This window comes from Podarcis liolepis, assembly GCF_965112155.1.
Source record: "Podarcis liolepis genome assembly, chromosome: 12".
Taxonomy (NCBI): domain Eukaryota; kingdom Metazoa; phylum Chordata; class Lepidosauria; order Squamata; family Lacertidae; genus Podarcis; species Podarcis liolepis.
Genome location: NC_139563.1, coordinates 50,714,124 through 50,734,096, shown reverse-complemented (window position 1 = coordinate 50,734,096; position 19,973 = coordinate 50,714,124). Strand labels below are relative to the sequence as shown.

The 19,973-nt window shown below is 44.8% G+C and overlaps 1 protein-coding gene across 6 annotated transcripts in view; it reads left to right on the top strand.

Moving 5' to 3' along the window:
- Positions 1-13,049, top strand: part of PDE1C (phosphodiesterase 1C) — a 336,024-nt gene extending 322,975 nt beyond the window's left edge. For 5 of the 6 annotated variants that reach the window (XR_014517662.1, XR_014517663.1, XR_014517664.1 and 2 more), the window contains 3 exons: positions 2,899-2,961; positions 5,578-5,688; positions 7,336-7,667. Coding sequence is in view for 1 of the 6 variants with exons in the window: in XM_083468113.1 (XP_083324239.1) it covers positions 2,899-2,961; positions 10,852-11,024 (236 nt within the window). In the remaining 5 variants the exon portion in view is untranslated. Of the gene's footprint in view, positions 1-2,898; positions 2,962-5,577; positions 5,689-7,335; positions 7,668-10,851 lie in introns of those variants that run through there. The other variant, XM_083468113.1, reaches the window with a different exon arrangement.
- Positions 13,050-19,973: the final 6,924 nt, after the last annotated feature.

Sequence of the window (19,973 nt, the reverse complement as noted above, 5' to 3'; positions counted from 1 at the left end):
GTGGAGGGGAAATACTGACCACACACAAAATAAATAACAATTGGTGGGTAATATTTGGAGGGGATTTTTTCAATGCTGCCTTCTTTCTTTCTGAGGAAAAAAAACCTCCTGAATCTTCTCAGAAAAAAACGACTTCTTTAAAAAAATTGTTTATTGGAGTTTGGGGCGGGTCTTTTGTAACACTGTAGCAAAGGGGTGTGCGCAGGAATTTTTAGAAGCAAGCAGAAGAGTTATATGGCCCCGTCAGCTACATGCAAATCTGCCATACACCCCTAAATCTGCCTCTGACAGGAACATTGGAATAATAATAATAATAATAATAATAATAATAATAATAATACATTTATTGTCAATGTACAACCTGTGCACAATGAAATTAACCGGGCCTTGTAAGTTGCCTTATACTGAGTTAGAGCAATAATAGTTTAGTACAGTTTGCTTTTCTGGCTGTGTGCAATTTTTTATTTCCCGCTGCACAAGCAATGCTACATTATATATTTGCATCTTGCACCCTTTATATTAGCTACAACCAGGGGCACCAACTTGTAGGCACAGAGCCCTCCTCCCCGTATTTTGGGGACAGGGCTGCCCCCTCCCAGTCCTCGAAGGGGGTGGAGAAGGCTGAGCGCAGAGTTGAATGTGGCACGGCTTCAGTGGCTGGCTGTTGAGGGGAAGGAATGGGGAAGCAGCCCCCGGCCAGTGGCAATGGCAGGAGAAGGAGGGGCCACCGGCCACTGAAGCCCCACCTCTGCCGCATTTAGCTCCACCCCCTGACTCCTCCTGGTATCTTGATGTCACACACGTGACATCAGGGCCACCCCCCCTTTTCCTTGGAAACTGGGGCCTCTGGCTACAACTTATGGCGAACCAGAGCAGTCTCGACTAGGGCCAGGGCCTTTTCAGTACTGGCCCCAACTTGGTGGAACGCTCTGTCCCAAGAGACCAGGGCCCTGTGAGACTTGACATCTTTCCGCAGGGCCTGCAAGACAGAGCTGTTCCACCTGGCCTTTGGTTTGGACTCAGTCTGACCCTTATCTTTCCCTCCCCTTATGGTTTTGATCTGCGGGCTATTTTTAAAATGAGGCTGCATTTTATATTGCATTTTAACCTATATTTTAAATTGGTTTTTCCCCCCATTATATTTTACTGTAATTTTACTGGTGTCAGCTGCCCTGAGCCTGGCTCTGGCTGGGGAGGGCGGGGTATAAATAAAATTCATTATTATTATTATTTATTAACACTGAGGCAGGTTAGTTGGAGAAACAGCAACTGGCCCAAGGTCACCCACTAAGCTTCGTGGCCAAGTCAACTTAATGTCTTTCCACATTTTTATAAGGTGTAACGGTGAACAAGCTGCAGTGGGTGATACTACTTAGCCCTAGGGCAAGAAGAGTATTAGGTCCCATCTTCTCCCCCCCCCCCCTTAAAGTGGCTAGATTCAAATCCAGTAAAACAGAGAATACATAGTGTAACAATAGCAGTTCCAAAGCAGCCCAAAAAACCAGCCACAACGTGTTGATTAAAACCTGAGAAAATAAAATAGCAGCATTTCAGACTAACCAGTTAAGGCTGCAATCCTGCGCATGCTTCCCAGGATCAGGGAGGAAGTCCCACAGAGTTCAGTGGTGCTTATGTCTGAGTATAAATATGCAGAGGAATACAGCTACAGTGGTACCTTCAGTGGTTACATACGCTTCAGGCTACATACGCTTCAGGTTACAGACTCCGCTAACCCAGGTGCTTCAGGTTAAGAACTTTGCTTCAGGATGAAAACAGAAATCAGTGGCGTAGCGTGGGGGTGCAGGGGGGGGCCGGCCGCACCGGGCGCAACATCTGGGGGGGCGCGCTCACAGCTCTCTGCCCCTACCTGGCAGGGGCGCAAATTACTTGCCTTGCCCCGGGTGCTGACAACCCACGCTACGCCACTGACAGAAATCGTGCTCCGGCGGCACAGCAGCAGCAGGAGGCCCCATTAGCTAAAGTGGAGCTTCAGGTTAAGAACAGTTTCAGGTTAAGAACGGACCTCCAGAACGAATTAAGTACTTAACCCAAGGTACCACTGTATTGCAGCAGAAACTCGCTGCTGCCCATTCTCAGGTTATGTTACAATCAATGTGTTCCTTGGTGAAGCCTTGCGGGACGGGTGTGCAACTCCTGAAATGCAGAAATGTGTCCCAGTGGCAGGCAAGCTTAAGCATGTTTAGTCAGAAGTAAGCCCCAGTGGTTTCAGTGAAACTGACCCCCTGGTAAGTGCGCAGCAGATTAAGTAACCTCTAAGTTTGCTGCAGACAAAAATAAAAAAAGGAAACAGGCAACTAGTGAAATACTAAAGCTTGTATTTTTCTTCTACAATACACGGTTGCCATATTGGTCAACATTTGTTTTAGTTTAAAGAGGTAGGGCTAAGAAGGGAGGGTGTGGTTTGAGGATGAATGGGAGGGGCAAAGGGTTCCTCAAAACCCCATGATTTGGTGTTAGGGCTAATACTGGGAACATTGTAACTGCAGCAATGCACCCATTATTTCCACCAAATCCAAGCCAGTTATCTACTGTTGCCACAGTAGATAGGAATATAGTAAAGGGACCCCTGACCGTTGGGTCCAGTCGTGGACGACTCTGGGGTTGCGCGCTTATCTCGCTCTATAGGCATAGGCAGCCGGCGTTTGTCTGCGGACAGTTTTTCCGGGTCATGTGGGCAGCATGACTAAGCCGCTTATGGCGAACCAGAGTGCACGGAAGTGCCATTTACTTTCCCACCAGAGTGGTACCTATTTATCTACTTGCACTTGACGTGCTTTTGAACTGCTAGGTGGGCAGGAGCTGGGACCAATCTACTAATTCACCACATGAATATACTTGAAGATGCTACTATAATTCACCCTCTTTTTATTTTTCAAGGTTCAAAACAACTTATGAAACCCGCACCATTGCCGGAATCCTCAAATCGGCTCACGCTGCCAGGTTAGTGAGTCCCTCTGTGCTCAGATATGCAACCTCAGACGTAGCTGATCGGTATTCTGTCAGCGAGAACTGACTCCATCTATTTCTATACCCGCTCATCAATGTCACAATTAATGGCCAACATGAACATCTCTCCCATGTCTGCTATGGATCAGAGGTCAAATGATTCAGCTTTTTTCACGTGCATCTGCTTTTCTGTTGTGTCATAAGCCTGTAACCTAAGATTTTAACCCCGTGATTAATTCTGGCCAATAGTGCTGAACAAGGTAAGTGAACAGATCTGGGGTTGTAGTCAATGGTATCTAGGGATGGTGCTGGACCACATGGAGTAGCAAAGGGGTGATTTCATATATATTCCGTACTCACAGAACATTGGTTGCTAGATCATCTCCTGCTTCTTCCTATTTGTCTTCTCTGCTGCTTTTGTCATGAAAATTGAATAGCATTGCCTTTAAACAAAAAACAAAAAAACCTTTCCCGTTCCTGTGCCTTTTTACATCAGCCTGACATACGGTAATTAAGGAGCAGGGAACATTTGGCAAACCTAATAGAGAATAGCTGTCCACTGGATTGGGAAGGAGGCCTGACACATCTTTCCCAAAGCCCGGAAAGCTTCTGCCCGGCTTAGGCAAGGAGGTGCGATGCTCACGAGTGCAACATCAGCACATCGCGATGCCAGGCCCCACCAAATTGCTCAGATACCACTCCTCCATTTGGCCGATAGGGCTTTCTCTTGGGTAAGCAATATAACTATTAATTAATAATTAATAATTAATAATTAATAATTAATAATTAATAATTAATAATTAATAATTAATAATTAATAATTAATAATTAATAATTAATAATTAATAATTATTTATACCCCGCCCATCTGGCTGGGTTTCCCCAGCCACTCTGGGCGGCTTACAACGAAACACTAAAATACAATAACCTATTAAACATTAAAACAGGGCTGCCTTCAGATGTCTTCTAAATGTTTGATAGTTATTTTTCTCTTTGACATCTGGTGGGAGGGCGTTCCACAGGGTGGGTGCCACTACTGAGAAGGCCCTCTGCCTGGTTCCCTGTAACTTGGCTTCTTGCAGCGAGGGAACCACCAGAAGGCCCTCGGTGCTGGACCTCAGTGTCCGGGTAGAACGATGGAGGTGGAGACGCTCCTTCAAGTATACTGGACCGAGGCAGTTTAGGGCTGTTAAGGTCAGCACCAACACTTTGAATTGTGCTCGGAAACGTACTGGGAGCCAGTGTAGCTCTTCCAAGACCGGTGTTATATGGTCTCGGCGGCCGCTCCCAGTCACCAGTCTAGCTGCCGCATTCTGGATTAGTTGTAGTTTCTGGCTCACCTTCAAAGGTAGCCCCACATAGAGCACATTGCAGTAGTCCAAGTGAGAGATAACTAGAGCATGCACCACTCTGACGAGACAGGGCACAGGCAGGTAGGGTCTCAGCCTGCGTACCAGATGAAGCTGATAAACAGCTGCCCTGGACACAGAATTGACCTGCGCCTCCATGGACAGCTGTGAGTCCAGAATGACTCCCAGGCTGCGCATCTGGTCCTTCAGGGGCACGGTTACCCATTCAGGACCATAAGACTGCAGTCTTTGCCTTATCTAACTGTCGTTGGATCAGAGCTCAGGTGTCTCCTGCCGGAGAACTGAAAACGATCTGACATTGGAATGCTCTTCACCCCCCTTCCAAGCCAAGGTTCCCTTCCAATATGATGATGGTGGTGGTGGCAGCCTTGAGGACACAGATCCCAGGGAGAGGTTGGATTAGGGTTCAAGGAGGTTCAAGAAAACTAAACACTTGTCTCCATTGGTTCTTTGATCTTCGCTAGAATCAGGTGCATCCAAGTCGGCTATACGGTGGCACCTTGCGTTACAGACACTTCAGGTTACAGATGCTTCAGGTTACAGACTCCGCTAACCCAGAAATAATACCTCGGGTTAAGAACTTTGCTTCAGGATGAGAACAGAAATCATGCTCCGGCGGTGCAGCGGCAGCAGGAGGCCCCATTAGCTAAAGTGGTGCTTCAGGTTAAGAACGGTTTCAGTTTAAGAACGGACCTCCAGAACGAATTAAGTTCTTAATCCGAGGTACCACTGTACTAAAATGCTCAGTACAGCTCTGCACCGGTCTGCAAAAATACTCTGATACCATCGTAACTTTTTCACAGCTGAGTTCTGTATCATTACCATGGTGGCAAACAGTTACGTTTGGTAAGGTAACACAAAGCTCAGCAGATGTTTCTTCCAGAGAATCCAGCAAGCAAGCCATAATGAGTATTGGACATTTCCTCCTATGACACTGCGAATCATCACACACTGTAATATCATCAGAGGCATGTGGACAGTGATTGAAAATAAAAGAAACCTCTGGCACACCACCAAGGTGTACCTTGTGAAGACCGTTGTTATGCCATTTGCCTGAAGCCATTCTTAAACAAAGGTAAAGTCCCATAGTATACAAGTATTCTGACTCCCACTAGCTGCACTGCCTAGTGTACCTTGTAGAATTAGAGGCAGATATCTTCCGCTTCAGTAAGCCTAGTGTCACCTTCATGCATTTCTGTTGGGGTTGATGTCCTTCTGAGTATGGTGTTCTGCCTTTCAGAAAACTAAGAGATTCTTCAGGAAAGAGCATTACCTCCTCAACATGCCAGCCCAATTGCTCGGAGGCAATTTTAAAGAAAAGCATGCACTTCCCTTCTCCCCAAATGTTCAGGTTAGTATGAACATTATGACGAAATTGACATTTCACGTAGGTGGTGTTGGCGTAACGAGAACAATGGGTTAAACTGCACTGTGCTTGGTCTCAGTGTCTTGAGCAGAACAGGCAGCCCACATCCAGAGGTTCTGAGATAAGGATGCCAGGTGCACTGCGTTACCATAGCAACACCAGCGAAGCTGAGTGTAGGACTTGCTGAACCACCCCACTAGTTCAGGAATGTAGACGGGAATAACAGTCTCTAGCGCACTGCTTCCATTGTGCCTGTGTTCCTGAAGTTGCGCCTGTCCTGATGCTGTCCTGTAGGACTTTCAGGGTCTGATTCTGAACCTGTGGGGGTCAGGGGAAGAGGCTGTGGGTTTTACACGGCAGCGTTATCTAGCATGGTGATAGTGTTAGAGGATCTGTGTATATGTATCTTTACTTCAAAGACCAGAAAAAGGATATATACAGTCGTACCTCTACTTACGTATCCCTCTGGATAAGGAATCTTCGGGTTATGGCTGAGGCAAACCCAGAAGCGTATACTTCCGGGTTTTGTCATGTGCGCATGCACGGAAGTGCTCTGCGCACCTTGACCATGCCCAGAAGCGCTCAATTGTGCCGTGTGCATGTTTAGAAGTGTGCCTCCATTTGCATAATTTTTGGGGTGCGAACAGACCCCCGGAATGAATTAAGTCCGTATCCGGAGGGTCCACTGTAGTAGATAGGAGTGTTTAGCTCTGCTTTGCTCCTTTAGACTGAACGGGAGAAGGATTATTTGGGAGAGCTACATCTCCCATGGTCTCCCACAATGTAGACAGTGGAGAGGAAGGAAGGAGGGAAGTGGGGAAAGAGGGAAGGAAAGCAGGAAGGAAAATTGGAAAAACCTCTCTTTCCTCACTGCCCATCACCGCTACTGCTGATAGCACGTAAAGGAAGAGAGGAGGGTGTTTGAAGGAAAAACTGTATGGGACGAAGATGGCATTTTTCCAAGCTCTTAGATCAACTCACAAAAAATTACCTGAGCTTTTTGTGTGTGGAAGACCTCAGGTAGTTTCCAAGTTAATCCAACATGAGCTTGTCCATTTCTGTCAGGAACTAATTTTTCAACATTATGTAAGTACTTAACGTTACTCCTCTGACTTGAGACATGAAGATAAGAGTACTTGTCCATTTCTAAATTCCCTGAGGCGAAGGGCTCGTCCACACTTCTGATTGTTTTTATTTGTCCCACTGCTTTCCCTGGGAAAACCTGCTGCTTACCGCTGAATCAGAACAACAAATCTCAGTTGGGTTATCCACAGGTTTTCTGATTCAGTGGCAAACAGTGGATTTTCCCAGGAAAAGAGGTGGGATAAGAACAAAAACACTGCTTGGGCCCATGCCTACAAACCACAGACCTGCGCCTAGAAATCGTGGCACAATGGAAGTGTTGATGATCCCTGGTTGAAAAGGCCTTGAAATAGGTGAGCACTGTATTATTATCTCAGAAGTCCTTCAGTTACTTGGGTAGTGGTATGTCTTATAATATGCAGCCAACCCTAAGTTGATGCAGGAAAAAACCCCAAAATGAGTTAAGCAAAAATATATTTGTTACTGTTTAGTGTATTAGCATCAATGATTTCTAGGCACATCAATTACGATTTGCATTTCCCTCCATAGATCGCCTGAACTTGAAAACCAGCAACAATGACCATCCCACCTCAAGGAACCAGAAGCAACAATTTTAAAAAGTAGACTTTCCTGGGGGTGGAAGTCACTGTCTTCCTTCCTTAAGAGAAAAAAACTTTTATCATTTTGTTTTTAACAATATGTCCTGCGCAACACAACCCTGGAATGGGCCTACATTAGTTCTGTTCACAACGCTAACTTGTTATATCTGCCTCAATAATTATATATATATATATATACACACAGAGAGACATTTGGAACGGGACTTATGCAGCAAGCGAGCTGTACTGTATTGCTTTCTTTAATAAAGTTCTGCCACAAAAGTTTTGGCAATAATGTACTTGCAAAAATGAAGGTTTCCCCCCCCCCCTCTAGCCGCCCATTCCCTCATTTCTGCATTTCACGCTTAAATATTGAGGTCTGTTTGTAAGGTGGTTTGACGGTGTATTTCCATACAGTTGTGCACTCCAACCGAGGTTAGATGCATATTGAACACAAGAAGGCTCCAGCAGCCATATCTGTACAGTGGTACCTCGGGTTACATACGCTTCAGGTTACAGACTCCGCTAACCCAGAAATAGTGCTTCAGGTTAAGAACATTGCTTCAGGATAAGAACAGAAATCAGGCTCTGGTGGCACGGCAGCAGCAGGAGGCCCCATTAGCTAAAGTGGTCCTTCAGGTTAAGAACAGTTTCAGGTTAAGAACGGACCTCCAGAACGAATTAAGTACTTAACCAGAGGTACCACTGTACTCTGAACATCAACTGCTTCCTTGAGCAGGTTCCTACAAGCCTTACACCAGCAACCGACCCAGCACCTGAGGTTTGCGTGCGTTTAAACCCTTGTAAGAAAACCAGTATCAGTGCTGTATCTGGCTGTTCTGGAGCAGGCGAAAAGATTTACTCTTCCCTCTTACCAGCTCATCAGGTTCCAAACAACTATCACCACTTATCTGCAGGGCCGGGTTTAGGTTTGAGAGGCCCTAAGCCACTGAAGTTAATGGGGCCCTTTATATGTCCAGCTGTCCTTTGTCAACAACAAATTGTCGCCGGTTTTTTGTGTGTTGAATATATGCTATATGGTAATTTATGGACCTAATAGGTATCTAAAGCCATTTGCACGTGTTGCCGTTCAACTAGTCCATGCAGAATGTAGGCACCCTATATATAGAAATGCGCAAGCCAGTGATATTTTAGGGAGCAGACTAGCAGGCGGGGCCCATTACTTACATCATAGGAGCCTACACAACACAAAACACTGCTGCTGTATGTAGGTTTTATTTTATTTGTTTTTTATCTTATATTTTGGAAACGTACATCCAGGCTTTTTTTCCCTTTAAATTTTTTTGGGGGCCCCCAAAAGAGTGGGGCCCTAAGCTATAGCTTGTTTAGCTTATACAGTGGTGCCTCGCAAGACGAAAAGAATCCGTTCTGTGATTCTCTTCGTCTAGCGTTTTTTTCGTCTTGTGAAGCAAGCCCATTGACGGATTAGCGGATTAGCGCTATTAGCGGCTTATCTGCTGATCGGATCAGCTGATAAGCGGCTTAGCAGCTTAGAAAAAGGGGGGAAAGGGGAAAAAACCCGCAGGAACTCGCAAGGCTTTGTCGTCTTGCGAAGCAAGCCCATAGGAAAATCGTCTTGCGAAGCACCTCCAAAACGGAAAACTCTTTTGCCTAGTGAGTTTTCCGTCTTGCGAGGAATTCGTCTTGCAGGGCACCACTGTACGTAAATCTGGCACTGCTTATCTGACAAGATCTTTGCTTACATAGCCAGAGCTACTGCATGTCTGCATAGCTGAATCTGGGTGAGCAGTTTTTTACATTGACGAATTCGTAACCATCTCATATTGTGACTCAACGTGCAGAAAAGGATGACCCAAGTCAACAGGCTGGGGGCTGGTGCAACTCCCTTCCCTCATAAAATAAGTTGGCAACTGATTTTATGCAATATTAGTTCTACTCAAGAGTAGACCCACTGAAGTTCATTAGCACGGCTAACATTCTGGGAATCACAAGTAGGCAGAGAGCTAGTTGGTTCCATGACCCAATTGGAGGCATCTCAGAGGCAGCGGCTTGGCCATGGTGTGAGGACAGGATCAGATCGGACTTTGCTCTGGTATCTGTATTCCTTGCTTCCTCCAAAGCCTGTGTGGAATTATCCCATTTCGTCCTTGCAACAACTTTGTGAGTTTGCTGAAGTGCGCTGACAAAGTGACTTGCGTAACTGAATGGGAATTCGGATCTAGGCTCTGATCTAGGCCACCCACGGATTCACTACACTTGCTACTTTGGAAAGTTTTCCCAGAGGAAGGCTGTCCTCTGCATGAGTTGTTTCCAGGGCGGCACAAGGGTAGTGCAAAGCCTTATTGATCCTGCATTTAGTAGCAAGAAAGAGTCTGAGCTGCTCAGCCATCCCTGGTCTTACATCAGCAGCTGCAAACATTTATTTCATATTTGCTGAGCAAAATTGGAGGTCTCACTCTCATTGCTTGCTTATATTGAGCCACAGGCTGGCAGTGGGCAGGGCCAAAGCCTGTGGTAAGTGGGACAAGAGCCAGTTGTGGATGGGACTGCCCCCTTTTCTCTCTCCCCTCTTTCTTTCTTTCTCTCTCTCTCCTCCTCCCTGCTCAGTGAGATGTCAAAGGAAGGACAGATTATTCTTCCCAGAAGCCATCTGCAGGTGTTTTTTGAAATGAGGCTGACGCCACATGAAATTAAGCTGAGGGCTACACGTGGTCGCAAAGCCACAAGTCATCCACCCCTCACCTAAGTGAGGTGAATAGGGATGGAAGGATTGGTCCATTTTGGTTCTCTGAGTTTCTCAAGTTTCCCCATTTTACATCTGGTTCTCCACATTTCTGCAGCAATTTGTGGATTTTTATTTTTTAAATCATCATGAAAACTCCTCAGCATTTCAGTGCAGATTTCTCCTCATAAGCATATTTTTGCAAGCAATTTCTCCCCATATAATGTATTTTTGTATGTTGGTGTTCAGTAGTATATTCATTTTCAGGCACACTATTACCTAATATTTTCATTTTTGTAAACACTGGTTGGCTGGAGAACTGCATCGCAAAATTCAGGTAAGTGGGGATTGCAAAGGAAGACTATAGCTGGATCTACCACAACTATAAAAACGCTATTAAAAAACGTTATAAAACAGAAATTATCTTTGACTTTCGATTTCAGCTCTACAGTGCCATCTGGTGTCACATTGTTATAAAAAATTTATAACGTTATAATCTGACTAATGTAGCCAAGTCCTATGTCTGAGTTCTCATTTTGTGCAAGCTTGATGAATTCAGCTTTAAATGTGATCAAATTTGGAAGGAATTTCAGACAGATCACTATTACTTATGCATAGGGTTGGTTTTTTTGCAAAGTTAATATCTTCCTCCTTTTACGTATTTGGATTACTGTGTGGCTGTGGGATACAGAGGGAGAAATCTGCAGGTGCCAGCAATTGATTCGTCTGACTTGCTTCTGCTTTTATCTTCTTCCTCTCCAGCCCTCAAACCTCCAGCCCATCATTTCCAGAAAGCCAGTTACGCCTCCACAAGCACCACCTTCCCACCTTTCCCCAAGAAAACGGAGGACTACTTGGTGAAGTACAAGCTGCTTGACCAGAGGGGCAGAATGAAGAAGATCCAGCACATTTCACAGCACTGGAATAAGAAATAGATGGGAAAGGAAAGCATCGTCCCTGTATCCCTGCCCGGCCCCCACCTGATAGCCAGTTATTAATGGAGGACATTTTGGAACCAGAGCAAAAAGCACTTTGAAAGCTGCACAAATTATTGGGGAAATGTATGTAACATGTGCAATGGAGGCATTTCCTAGTCGTAATTCATCCTGTTTCCCCAAGATGCCCTGCATATAGTAGCATCAAACCCCTTCATCCATGTGCACACAATATCTCCATCTGCATTCAGGACTGGGTCCTGACTGAGTTATTATTTCTGGACTGTATCTGCCCACATAGCCCGCAATAGGTGACTGCCAACTTTGGCAGTCAATTACCTTTTCAGAGAGGCGAGCCGAACCCAGGTTTGTATTGTTTGGTTCTTTCCAATGTGTCTTTGCATGCAGGGGCTACTCTCACCTGGTTTAACCATTTCCCGGGATGTGGTCTGGGGGCCGCAGGTAAGAAAAAGTATCCCGAAAGGAGCACAACACCCACAATACACACACATACAGTCATACCTCGGATTACAGACGCTTCAGGTTGCGCATTTTTGGGTTGTGCACCGCGCCGAATCCGGAAGTACCAGAACGGGTTACTTCCGGGTTTCGGCGCTCACATATACGCAGAAGCACTAAATTGTGCTTTGCGCATGCGCGGAAGCGCCGAATCGCGACTTGTGTGTGTGCAGATGCGGCGCTGTGGGTTGCGAACACTGCAGGTTGCGAATGTGCCTCCCACACAGATCACATTCGCAACCCGAGCATCCACTATATATGTATATTTCTGGTGCCACCAGTGCAGAGCATTCAGGAACAGATAGTAATCTAGTCTTAGACAAATCCAGCAGCCAATCTGTCTCTAGGCCAGTTTCACCTGGACATTGTACTTAATGGGACCTTTCTACAAAAAGAAGAGAGAGTTCACATTTGCATAGGTCTCCATTTCAATTCATTTTTATTTCTCCCCTCTCATCTGCTCCTTCAATTTAGGAACAACCGAGGCTTTATTTCCAGAACTGAGGTGATTGTGTTGCAGTATCGTTTTATAAACAGGCAGACCAAAAGCAAGACATTCATATATGATAACGGTCTCCCCTCGGGAGGCTGCGAACTCTCCTTCCTTGGCAGTTTTTAAGCAGAGGCTGGATGGCCATCTGTCGTAGATGCCTTAGCTGAGTTTCCTACATTGAAGGGTTGGACTAGATGCCCCCTGGTCCCTTCCACCTCTGCAATTCTATGATTATACAATTCTATTACAGTCATACCTTGGTTGACGAATGTCTTGTGACTTGAACGTTTTGGCTTCCGAACGTCACAAACCAGGAAGTGAGTGTTCTGATTTGTGAATGTTCTTTGGAACCCGAACATCCGACACGGCTTACGATTGGCTACAGGAGCTTCCTGCAGCCAATTGGAAGCCGCAATTTGATTTTTGAATGTTTTCTGAAGTCAAACAGACTCCCGGAATGGATTCCATTAGTCAACTAAGGTACGACTGTACAGTTTTCCTAGAGCAGGGCTCTAGGCTGAGTGGGATCCACTCCAGGTCTGTCTGGCCCTTGAGAATCTCTCTAGGCACCAGAACTTCACTTGTCCTCGAGTGCTTTTCTCAGCCTGGAATGTCTTTTTCACTTGCCTGGAGAGGGAGAAAGCTCTGTGTGGCCCTGTGTCTAGACATATCTGACTTGCAAGCGGCTGCAATGCAACCTAGCATCCTACAAATATGAGGATCACATCCTCTGTGCCTCCTGGCTCTGCCTCTGGAGCCTGGAGCCTTCTGAATGCAAAAGCATCAGCTCTACCAGTGAGCTAACACCTTTCCCCAAGGGAGACATCATGGCTTCAGGCAGCAAAGTGTCTTGAACAGGCCCTGCTCCTCCTTCCAGGTCAAGGGACCTCTGGACCAGCAACATGTCTGGGCAAAAGCTCAGGTCCAGCTGTGGAGGCTTCTAGGCCTGATTCAGAAAAACCTGTAAAATGAACTCCTTGCCAGAGCTCAGGAGGCAGGCGAGGGGATGGAGAGAAAAGGGGAAATCCTTATCCAGTCAGGGTTTTTTCTGCCAGTTTGTCTGCCTTCCTCATTCTCTTTAAGCAAATGAATTTTAATAAATGGGAAGACAGCAAGTCAACTGGAGTTGTCACGGAAAACCACATCGTCAGGAAAACTTCTCCTGAGAACGTGTGCGTTCTAGGCCTACAAATGGGCAAGATATTCTTTTCAGTGGAATGACTCCATGTCTTAAAGTCACTGTCCAGCCCAATCCTTTGTTGCACCTCAGAACTGTGTTCCCCTTCCCCCCCAGGCATCATGCTTTGCGGAATCCACTCTTTTTCTTCTTTAATAGGAGAGTTGCCTATATCCTTGCACACAAAGCCTTGTAAAATTAAGGGGAGGGGGGAGAGAATGTGATTTTATGTCTTATGAATTTCATGACAAAAGGAGAAAATATTTTTGACATTGCTTGTAAAGTGTCACTTAGATTATCTGCAGAAAAGGTTGTATAAAATGCAATATTTTATTCTTCCAAATGAGCCTTGTTTATTTGTGAGTTTGTTTGTGCGGAGGCTTCCCTTTTCCTGTTTGCATATCTAGATGATATCACATTTCAATTCCACAACTCTTCCAAATGATGGTGTATTTAGTTAGGCTTTGGAAAGCGGTGGTTTTGTAGTAGAAAAATGGGACAATCATTTAATCTTAAGCAGCCCAAATCAGTTGCAACTTGCAAGTAGTGCTATTCTCCATGATACAACACTCCCATCTTGTGGTTCATAGCTGTAGGGCGCAAAATGCACAATTTTGTTTTATTTTGTTGCTCAAGTAGCTGTTATATGCTCTAGAACGATTTCTCACAACCTACACAGCAGTGAAATAATACCCAGTACATATTTAAAATACTTTGAATTCCCCCCAAAATATTAAATATCATCACAGACACAAATCTTACTGAATTGGATGGAGAATTAGAAAAAAACAAAAACTTGAAATTCAGGTGGAAACGCAGCTGTCCTTAACAAACACATCTTATGAGGTGCTTTTTTCTAACCTTGTTTCTTGCAACACCCCCTTTTTTTGTCTTGATACATGTAATTTCAAATTTGACTTCATTTATCTACATTAACACTTTAGGATTTTACCGTCATTGGTTACATTCAGATGTAACATCAAACCATGGTTTGGTGTTATGTCTGACCTTACACCAATTTACAAAAAGCACCAAACCAGGAAAACAAAGCATGGAACATAGGAAGCCTTCACGTGCTCAGTCAGCGCATTGGGCCATCTAGCTGACTGGCAGGATTTCAGACAAAGTATATTCCCAGCCCGATTCAACCTGGCACATTCTACATGCAAAGAAGCTGGTTTGCAAGCCACACTTTCTGCTAACTCCTAAATTCACAAACCACTGGCAATCCACAAAATCGCTGCCCCACTCAAGAGCCTGCAGCCCAGAGACAGAATAAAACGTTTGAAGCCTTACCAAATAGGAACCGAAAGCAGGCAGCTCTAAACCATAAGAGACGCGGCAGCTAAAAAAGCCAATGCAATTCTGGGCCTCATCAATAGGAGTATAGCATCTAGATCAAGGGAAGTAATAGTGCCACTGTATTCTGCTCTGGTCAGACCTCACCTGGAGTACTGTGTCCAGTTCTGGGCACCACAGTTCAAGAAGGACACTGACAAACTGGAACGTGTCCAGAGGAGGGCAACCAAAATGGTCAAAGGCCTGGAAACGATGCCCTATGAGGAACGGCTAAGGGAGCTGGGCATGTTTAGCCTGGAGAAGAGGAGGTTAAGGGGTGATATGATAGCCATGTTCAAATATATAAAAGGTTGTCACATAGAGGAGGGAGAAAGATTGTTTTCTGCTGCTCCAGAGAAGCGGACACGGAGCAATGGATCCAAACTACAAGAAAGAAGATTCCACCTAAACATTAGGAAGAACTTCCTGACAGTAAGAGCTGTTCGACATCTGGAAGTTTGAAACCATGGTTTGGACTACTGACTATAGGTATTGCTTTTTTTTGGGGGGGGGATATATATCTTGAGAAAGTGCTATGGGTGCCAGTACAAAATGGCTGCCAATACAGCAAAAAAAGGAGGTGATATTCCTACATACTGGTGGGTATCAGCAACAAAAATAAAAATGCACTGACTATGCGTAGCACAAGCCACGGCTTGGGATGGTGTCTGAACGGAGCCGTTTGCTTTGTAAAATATTGAACATGGAGGACACCTACAGAAAATGAGTACAGTAGTACTTTAGTTTGCAGCCATTTTGGATTGCAACCGTTTTGGATTACAACCATTTTGGATTACAACCACATCAAACCCTGAAGTGTGTGTCCCTTTCTTTGGATTACAACCCTTTTTTTATTACTACAACCCATATTTTTTTTGGAGGCCCCATTGGCAAAATTGCGCCTTGGGTTACAACCTGTTTTGGTTTACAACCAGACCTTTGGAACGGATTATGGTTGTAAACCAAGGTATCACTGTATAGGAGAGCAAAGGGAAGTTGAAAGAATATGGTAGCATCATTTTCCTAACCAGCTGCTTTGGTATTCTGGTAAAAATACATTTTAGATCTTTACATTTTAACTGGAGTTCATGAAACAATAAAGAGTGACACTATAATTTCAAGACATTTATTATAATAGTAGTAATTGTTCTGAAGCATCTCTAAGTATTCTAAACACTGAAATTCTAGGCATAATACAAACACAGACCAACGTAAATTCTCTACATCTCTTTTCCAGCAGTCTCCAGTGTTTTCCTTGAAGACACCAACTTGAAGAACAAAAGCCCAAATAAGCAGAGAGATTAGAAAACCCTTTGCTAGGGGAGAAAGGTTGGCTTTACTCAGTGCTATTTTTCTAGAAAAATAAGTGCCGGAACTCGCCAGAAATGCCTCCCTTGTTCCCGTTTAATGGCAATGGTGTCCACCTGAGAGGGGCCAGAATTGAGTTCAGGTGAGTTCCAGCTGGGAAGAAAAAAAAGCCCTGGCTTTACTTGCACTGAGAAGAAAAGCTGATTGACAGATGCTAGAAGCTCTTTAAAAACAAACACAACAAATTATTCAGAGCAGAACACCTGGGGTGCAAATGGTACAACTGGTAACAGACCTTCATAAATCAAAGTTCTAGAAATCGACATGACCAAAATAAAGCTGTATACTGTTAAAGCGTTGTAGGGTTCAAAGAATGTTGCCATTAATTTCATTCCAATACCATGTTACTAGCCTTCAGAATTGCAAATGAACTTGGAAACTTCCAATGATCAGTTTGAACTAATAAATTTATAATGGCAAGTACATAGCTAAAAGAGGACAAAGGGGACTGCACTAAAATTAACGCTGCTTGATTTTTGTTTCAAAGTTCACACTTTTGATTAGGACAAAATAATTGGGACATTTGCCACCCCACCTCCCATTTTAAAAAGAAAACCCAGTTTCCTAATGAGCTGGTCTGCAAAGCCCAAAGGACACACAGAGAGAAAACCATCAAGGTAAATGTTTTTGCCGTGGTCAGAATGTTCTTCTGTATGTGATGAATAAGGAAGGATATTGCCATGCTATTTACACACTTCGAGTAATAAAACCATATGAGTCAATGCAATTGTCACAATGCATAATATTCCTGAAAGACCGGACAATTCAAGCCATTCTTGAAAATACGTGAATATTTTGAAAGGCTCACTAAACATAAGCTGAAAAAGTATGTTCAAAAGCAGAGAATCAGGTTTTGATCATCCAAAAAGAAGACCAAAGTTTAAAACAATCATCTACCCAAATAATTCACATTCCACTACCCCTTTAACAGCATGCATTGCATTTAGTACTATGCACAAACTACAGAGGCTTCACTCATAGACAGTTCCTTTACAGATGGCACTGCATTTTCTAATCCAGAGTTGCAAAGATGGATTGCTCCCATCAAATGCTAATTCAGAGGGCTACATTATATCGGCATTTGACAATGAGGAAAATGGAACCGAATCACTTGTACAAATGAAGATAATAAACTGCATCGCACAACCAGAATACTTGGATTAACATGAACAACTGCGGACTTGATTCCCCACTCATTAACAGCGGTTTTTAAATAGCTTAGCGTCATACAGAGAGATGCCTTCCTCGCAAAAGATATAAGGGCTGTGTCGATGGGATAAGTTTAAGTGATAACAAACACAACAATCAGTCCTCTTGGCCTCTTCCTAACCCCCCTCGCCATGTTAAAAGTGAGGCACTTACTGTTAACAACTCCGTGCTGAATAGCTGCAGCTTTTTCTTAAAATAAAGGGCACTGCCTGCCCTTAGGGTCAACTCCCAATTCCTAGGCGAAATCTGCAAAAGAGGGTGATCTGCAACAGCTGGTTCAGAACTGCACTGGTATTAGGGTTCTGCAACCAATTCAAATCCAGAATGAATCAGGAATCAGAGGTGATCCCTAGTCATTTTCCCCCCTTTCTTTAAAGAGTCGAATGAGGCAGAGACTCCTGGGCCTAATTCTATAATAATTCCCAACTAATTCTGGAACCTCTTCCTCTCGCATAAGGGGAAGGGGAGTGCAAGGTTAAGAGCTCGCAGACTTTGCAAAACTTCAAGAGGAGAAAATGGAGAGGGGAAGAGGGGAAGAGAAAGAAAAATAGAGAGAGAGACTTGTTCTAAACAGGTGGGGGAAGGATTTCCCCCCACTTTTCCAACCCGCCTTGAACTGCTGCCCCCCAGACAGCTGCAGAATCTTTTCCTGCCCCAAATGCAACTCAACTGCCTTCCTCTCCTTTAAAATCATGCAATGGCCAAAGTAATGAATTGAAACTAGGACTTTCCCTGACATGAGAGCCAGTCATCAGCTGATCTGCCCCATTCAGTGATGAGCCCCATTCCAGCATGCAATGCACCATAGAGATAGGAAAAGGAACAAGAGTGATCCTCGCACGCAGTCTGCTGGCTCCGCTTGCAAAGCGAGTCTTTGTATGCAGAGAGCAGGCGCGTCCATAGACATAAGAAAAAAGTAAAGAGTGACTCTCTCTCTCTCTCTCTCTCTCTCTCTCTCTCTCTCTCTCTCTCTCTCTCTCTCTCTCTCTCTCTCTCCGGTTCTGTTTGCAAAATCCCGGGCATTTTGGCGGTTTTTAAACCCGTCGCCATGGTGATTTCACCCTTGGAATCCCGAACACATGGCAGCCCTAAGCAAAGTATCTTCGGGGGGGGGGGCCTTTGAGAGATAATAACAATTGTGAAATGGAAACTAAAATAAGGTTTTTGATGGATCGTGGATAACTCCTGAACCTAGGTAAAATTTTGCAGGAGTCTTAGCAAAGGTCATCCTGTGAGTTTGACTCAAAAACATAGTTAAAACAACAGCAACAGTCAACAGGGCAGCGGAAAATTCATAAACTGCTCCAAATTGGATGTTCCTGGCACACAAACCCTGAACTTATTTGTCTGAAATATGGCAGGATTCAAGCATTCAGAAGTAGTGGCCAAACTTGCAAATTTTACCTGCCAGAAATGTAAACTTGACAGGTGCACTGTGATCTTACCCAACCCAAAGCATTGGTTTCCCTTCGTTGGCAGATGGTTGCAACAGAATATTGTCAAACATCTGTGAATGAAGACAAAGGGCAACTTGGGATGAATGATCTCATGATGGAAGGAGGGGCTGCGTGCTGCAGGCAAAAAGGATGAATAGCAGGTGGTGTTGAACTAATGTCTGGAAGATAAGTAGTAGATGAGGTGGTTGTAGGATGGATGGTGGCTAACAGATTGAGGTTGAATCATGACAAGACAGAAGTGCTGTTTTGGGGGGACAGGAGACGGGCAGGTGTGGAGGACTCCCTGGTCCTGAATGGGGTAACTGTGCCCCTGAAGGACCAGGTGCGCAGCCTGGGAGTCATTTTGGACTCACAGCTGTCCATGGAGGCACAGATCAATTCTGTGTCCAGGGCAGCTGTTTATCAGCTCCATCTGGTACGCAGGCTGAGACCCTACCTGCCCGCAGACTGTCTCGCCAGAGTGGTGCATGCTCTAGTTATCTTTCGCTTGGACTACTGCAATGCACTCTATGTGGGGCTACCTTTGAAGGTGACCCGGAAACTACAACTAATCCAGAATGCAGCAGCTAGACTGGTGACTGGGAGCAGCTGCCAAGACTACATAACACCAGTCTAGAAAGACCTACACTGGCTCCCAGTATGTTTCCGAGCACAATTCAAAGTGTTGGTGCTGACCTTTAAAGCCCTAAACAACCTCGGTCCAGTATACCTGAAGGAGCATCTCCACCCCCATCAATCTGCCCAGACGCTGAGGTCCGGCGCCAAGGGCCTTCTGGTGGTTTCCTCGCTGCGAGAAGCCAAGTTACAGGGAACCAGGCAAAGGGCCTTCTCGGTAGTGGCACCCGCCCTGTGGAACGTCCTCCCACCAGATGTCAAAGAGAAAAACAACTACCAGACTTTTAGAAGACATCTGAAGGCAGTCCTGTTTAGGGAAGCTTTTAATGTTTGATGGATTACTGTATTTTAATGTTTTGTTGGAAGCCGCCCAGAGTGGCTGGGGAAGCCCAGCCAGATGGGTGGGGTATAAATAATAAATTATTGTTGTTGTTGTTGTTGTTGTTGTTGTTGTTGTTGTTGTTGTTGTTGGAGAAGATGTCTCAAGGATGAAGCATAACAAATGATTAAAACAAATTCTGTATTTGTGGGCAGGCGTGATGGCTGTTATGCCTCAATTCCCCAGGAAATTTCAGACACGGCACTAGGCTTCACCATCAAGAATTCAGACATGTTCTGATGGACATCTGCATCACCAGTTGTTTTTGGGAGACCACTGGAAAGTGGATATTCTTGCAGTTGTTGGATTTGGACGGAAGCACAAAGCCCCCTGGAACCACTAATATTTTTTTGGGGGGGAGATGAAGAGGTAGGAGGGGGGAGAGAGGGTTAGT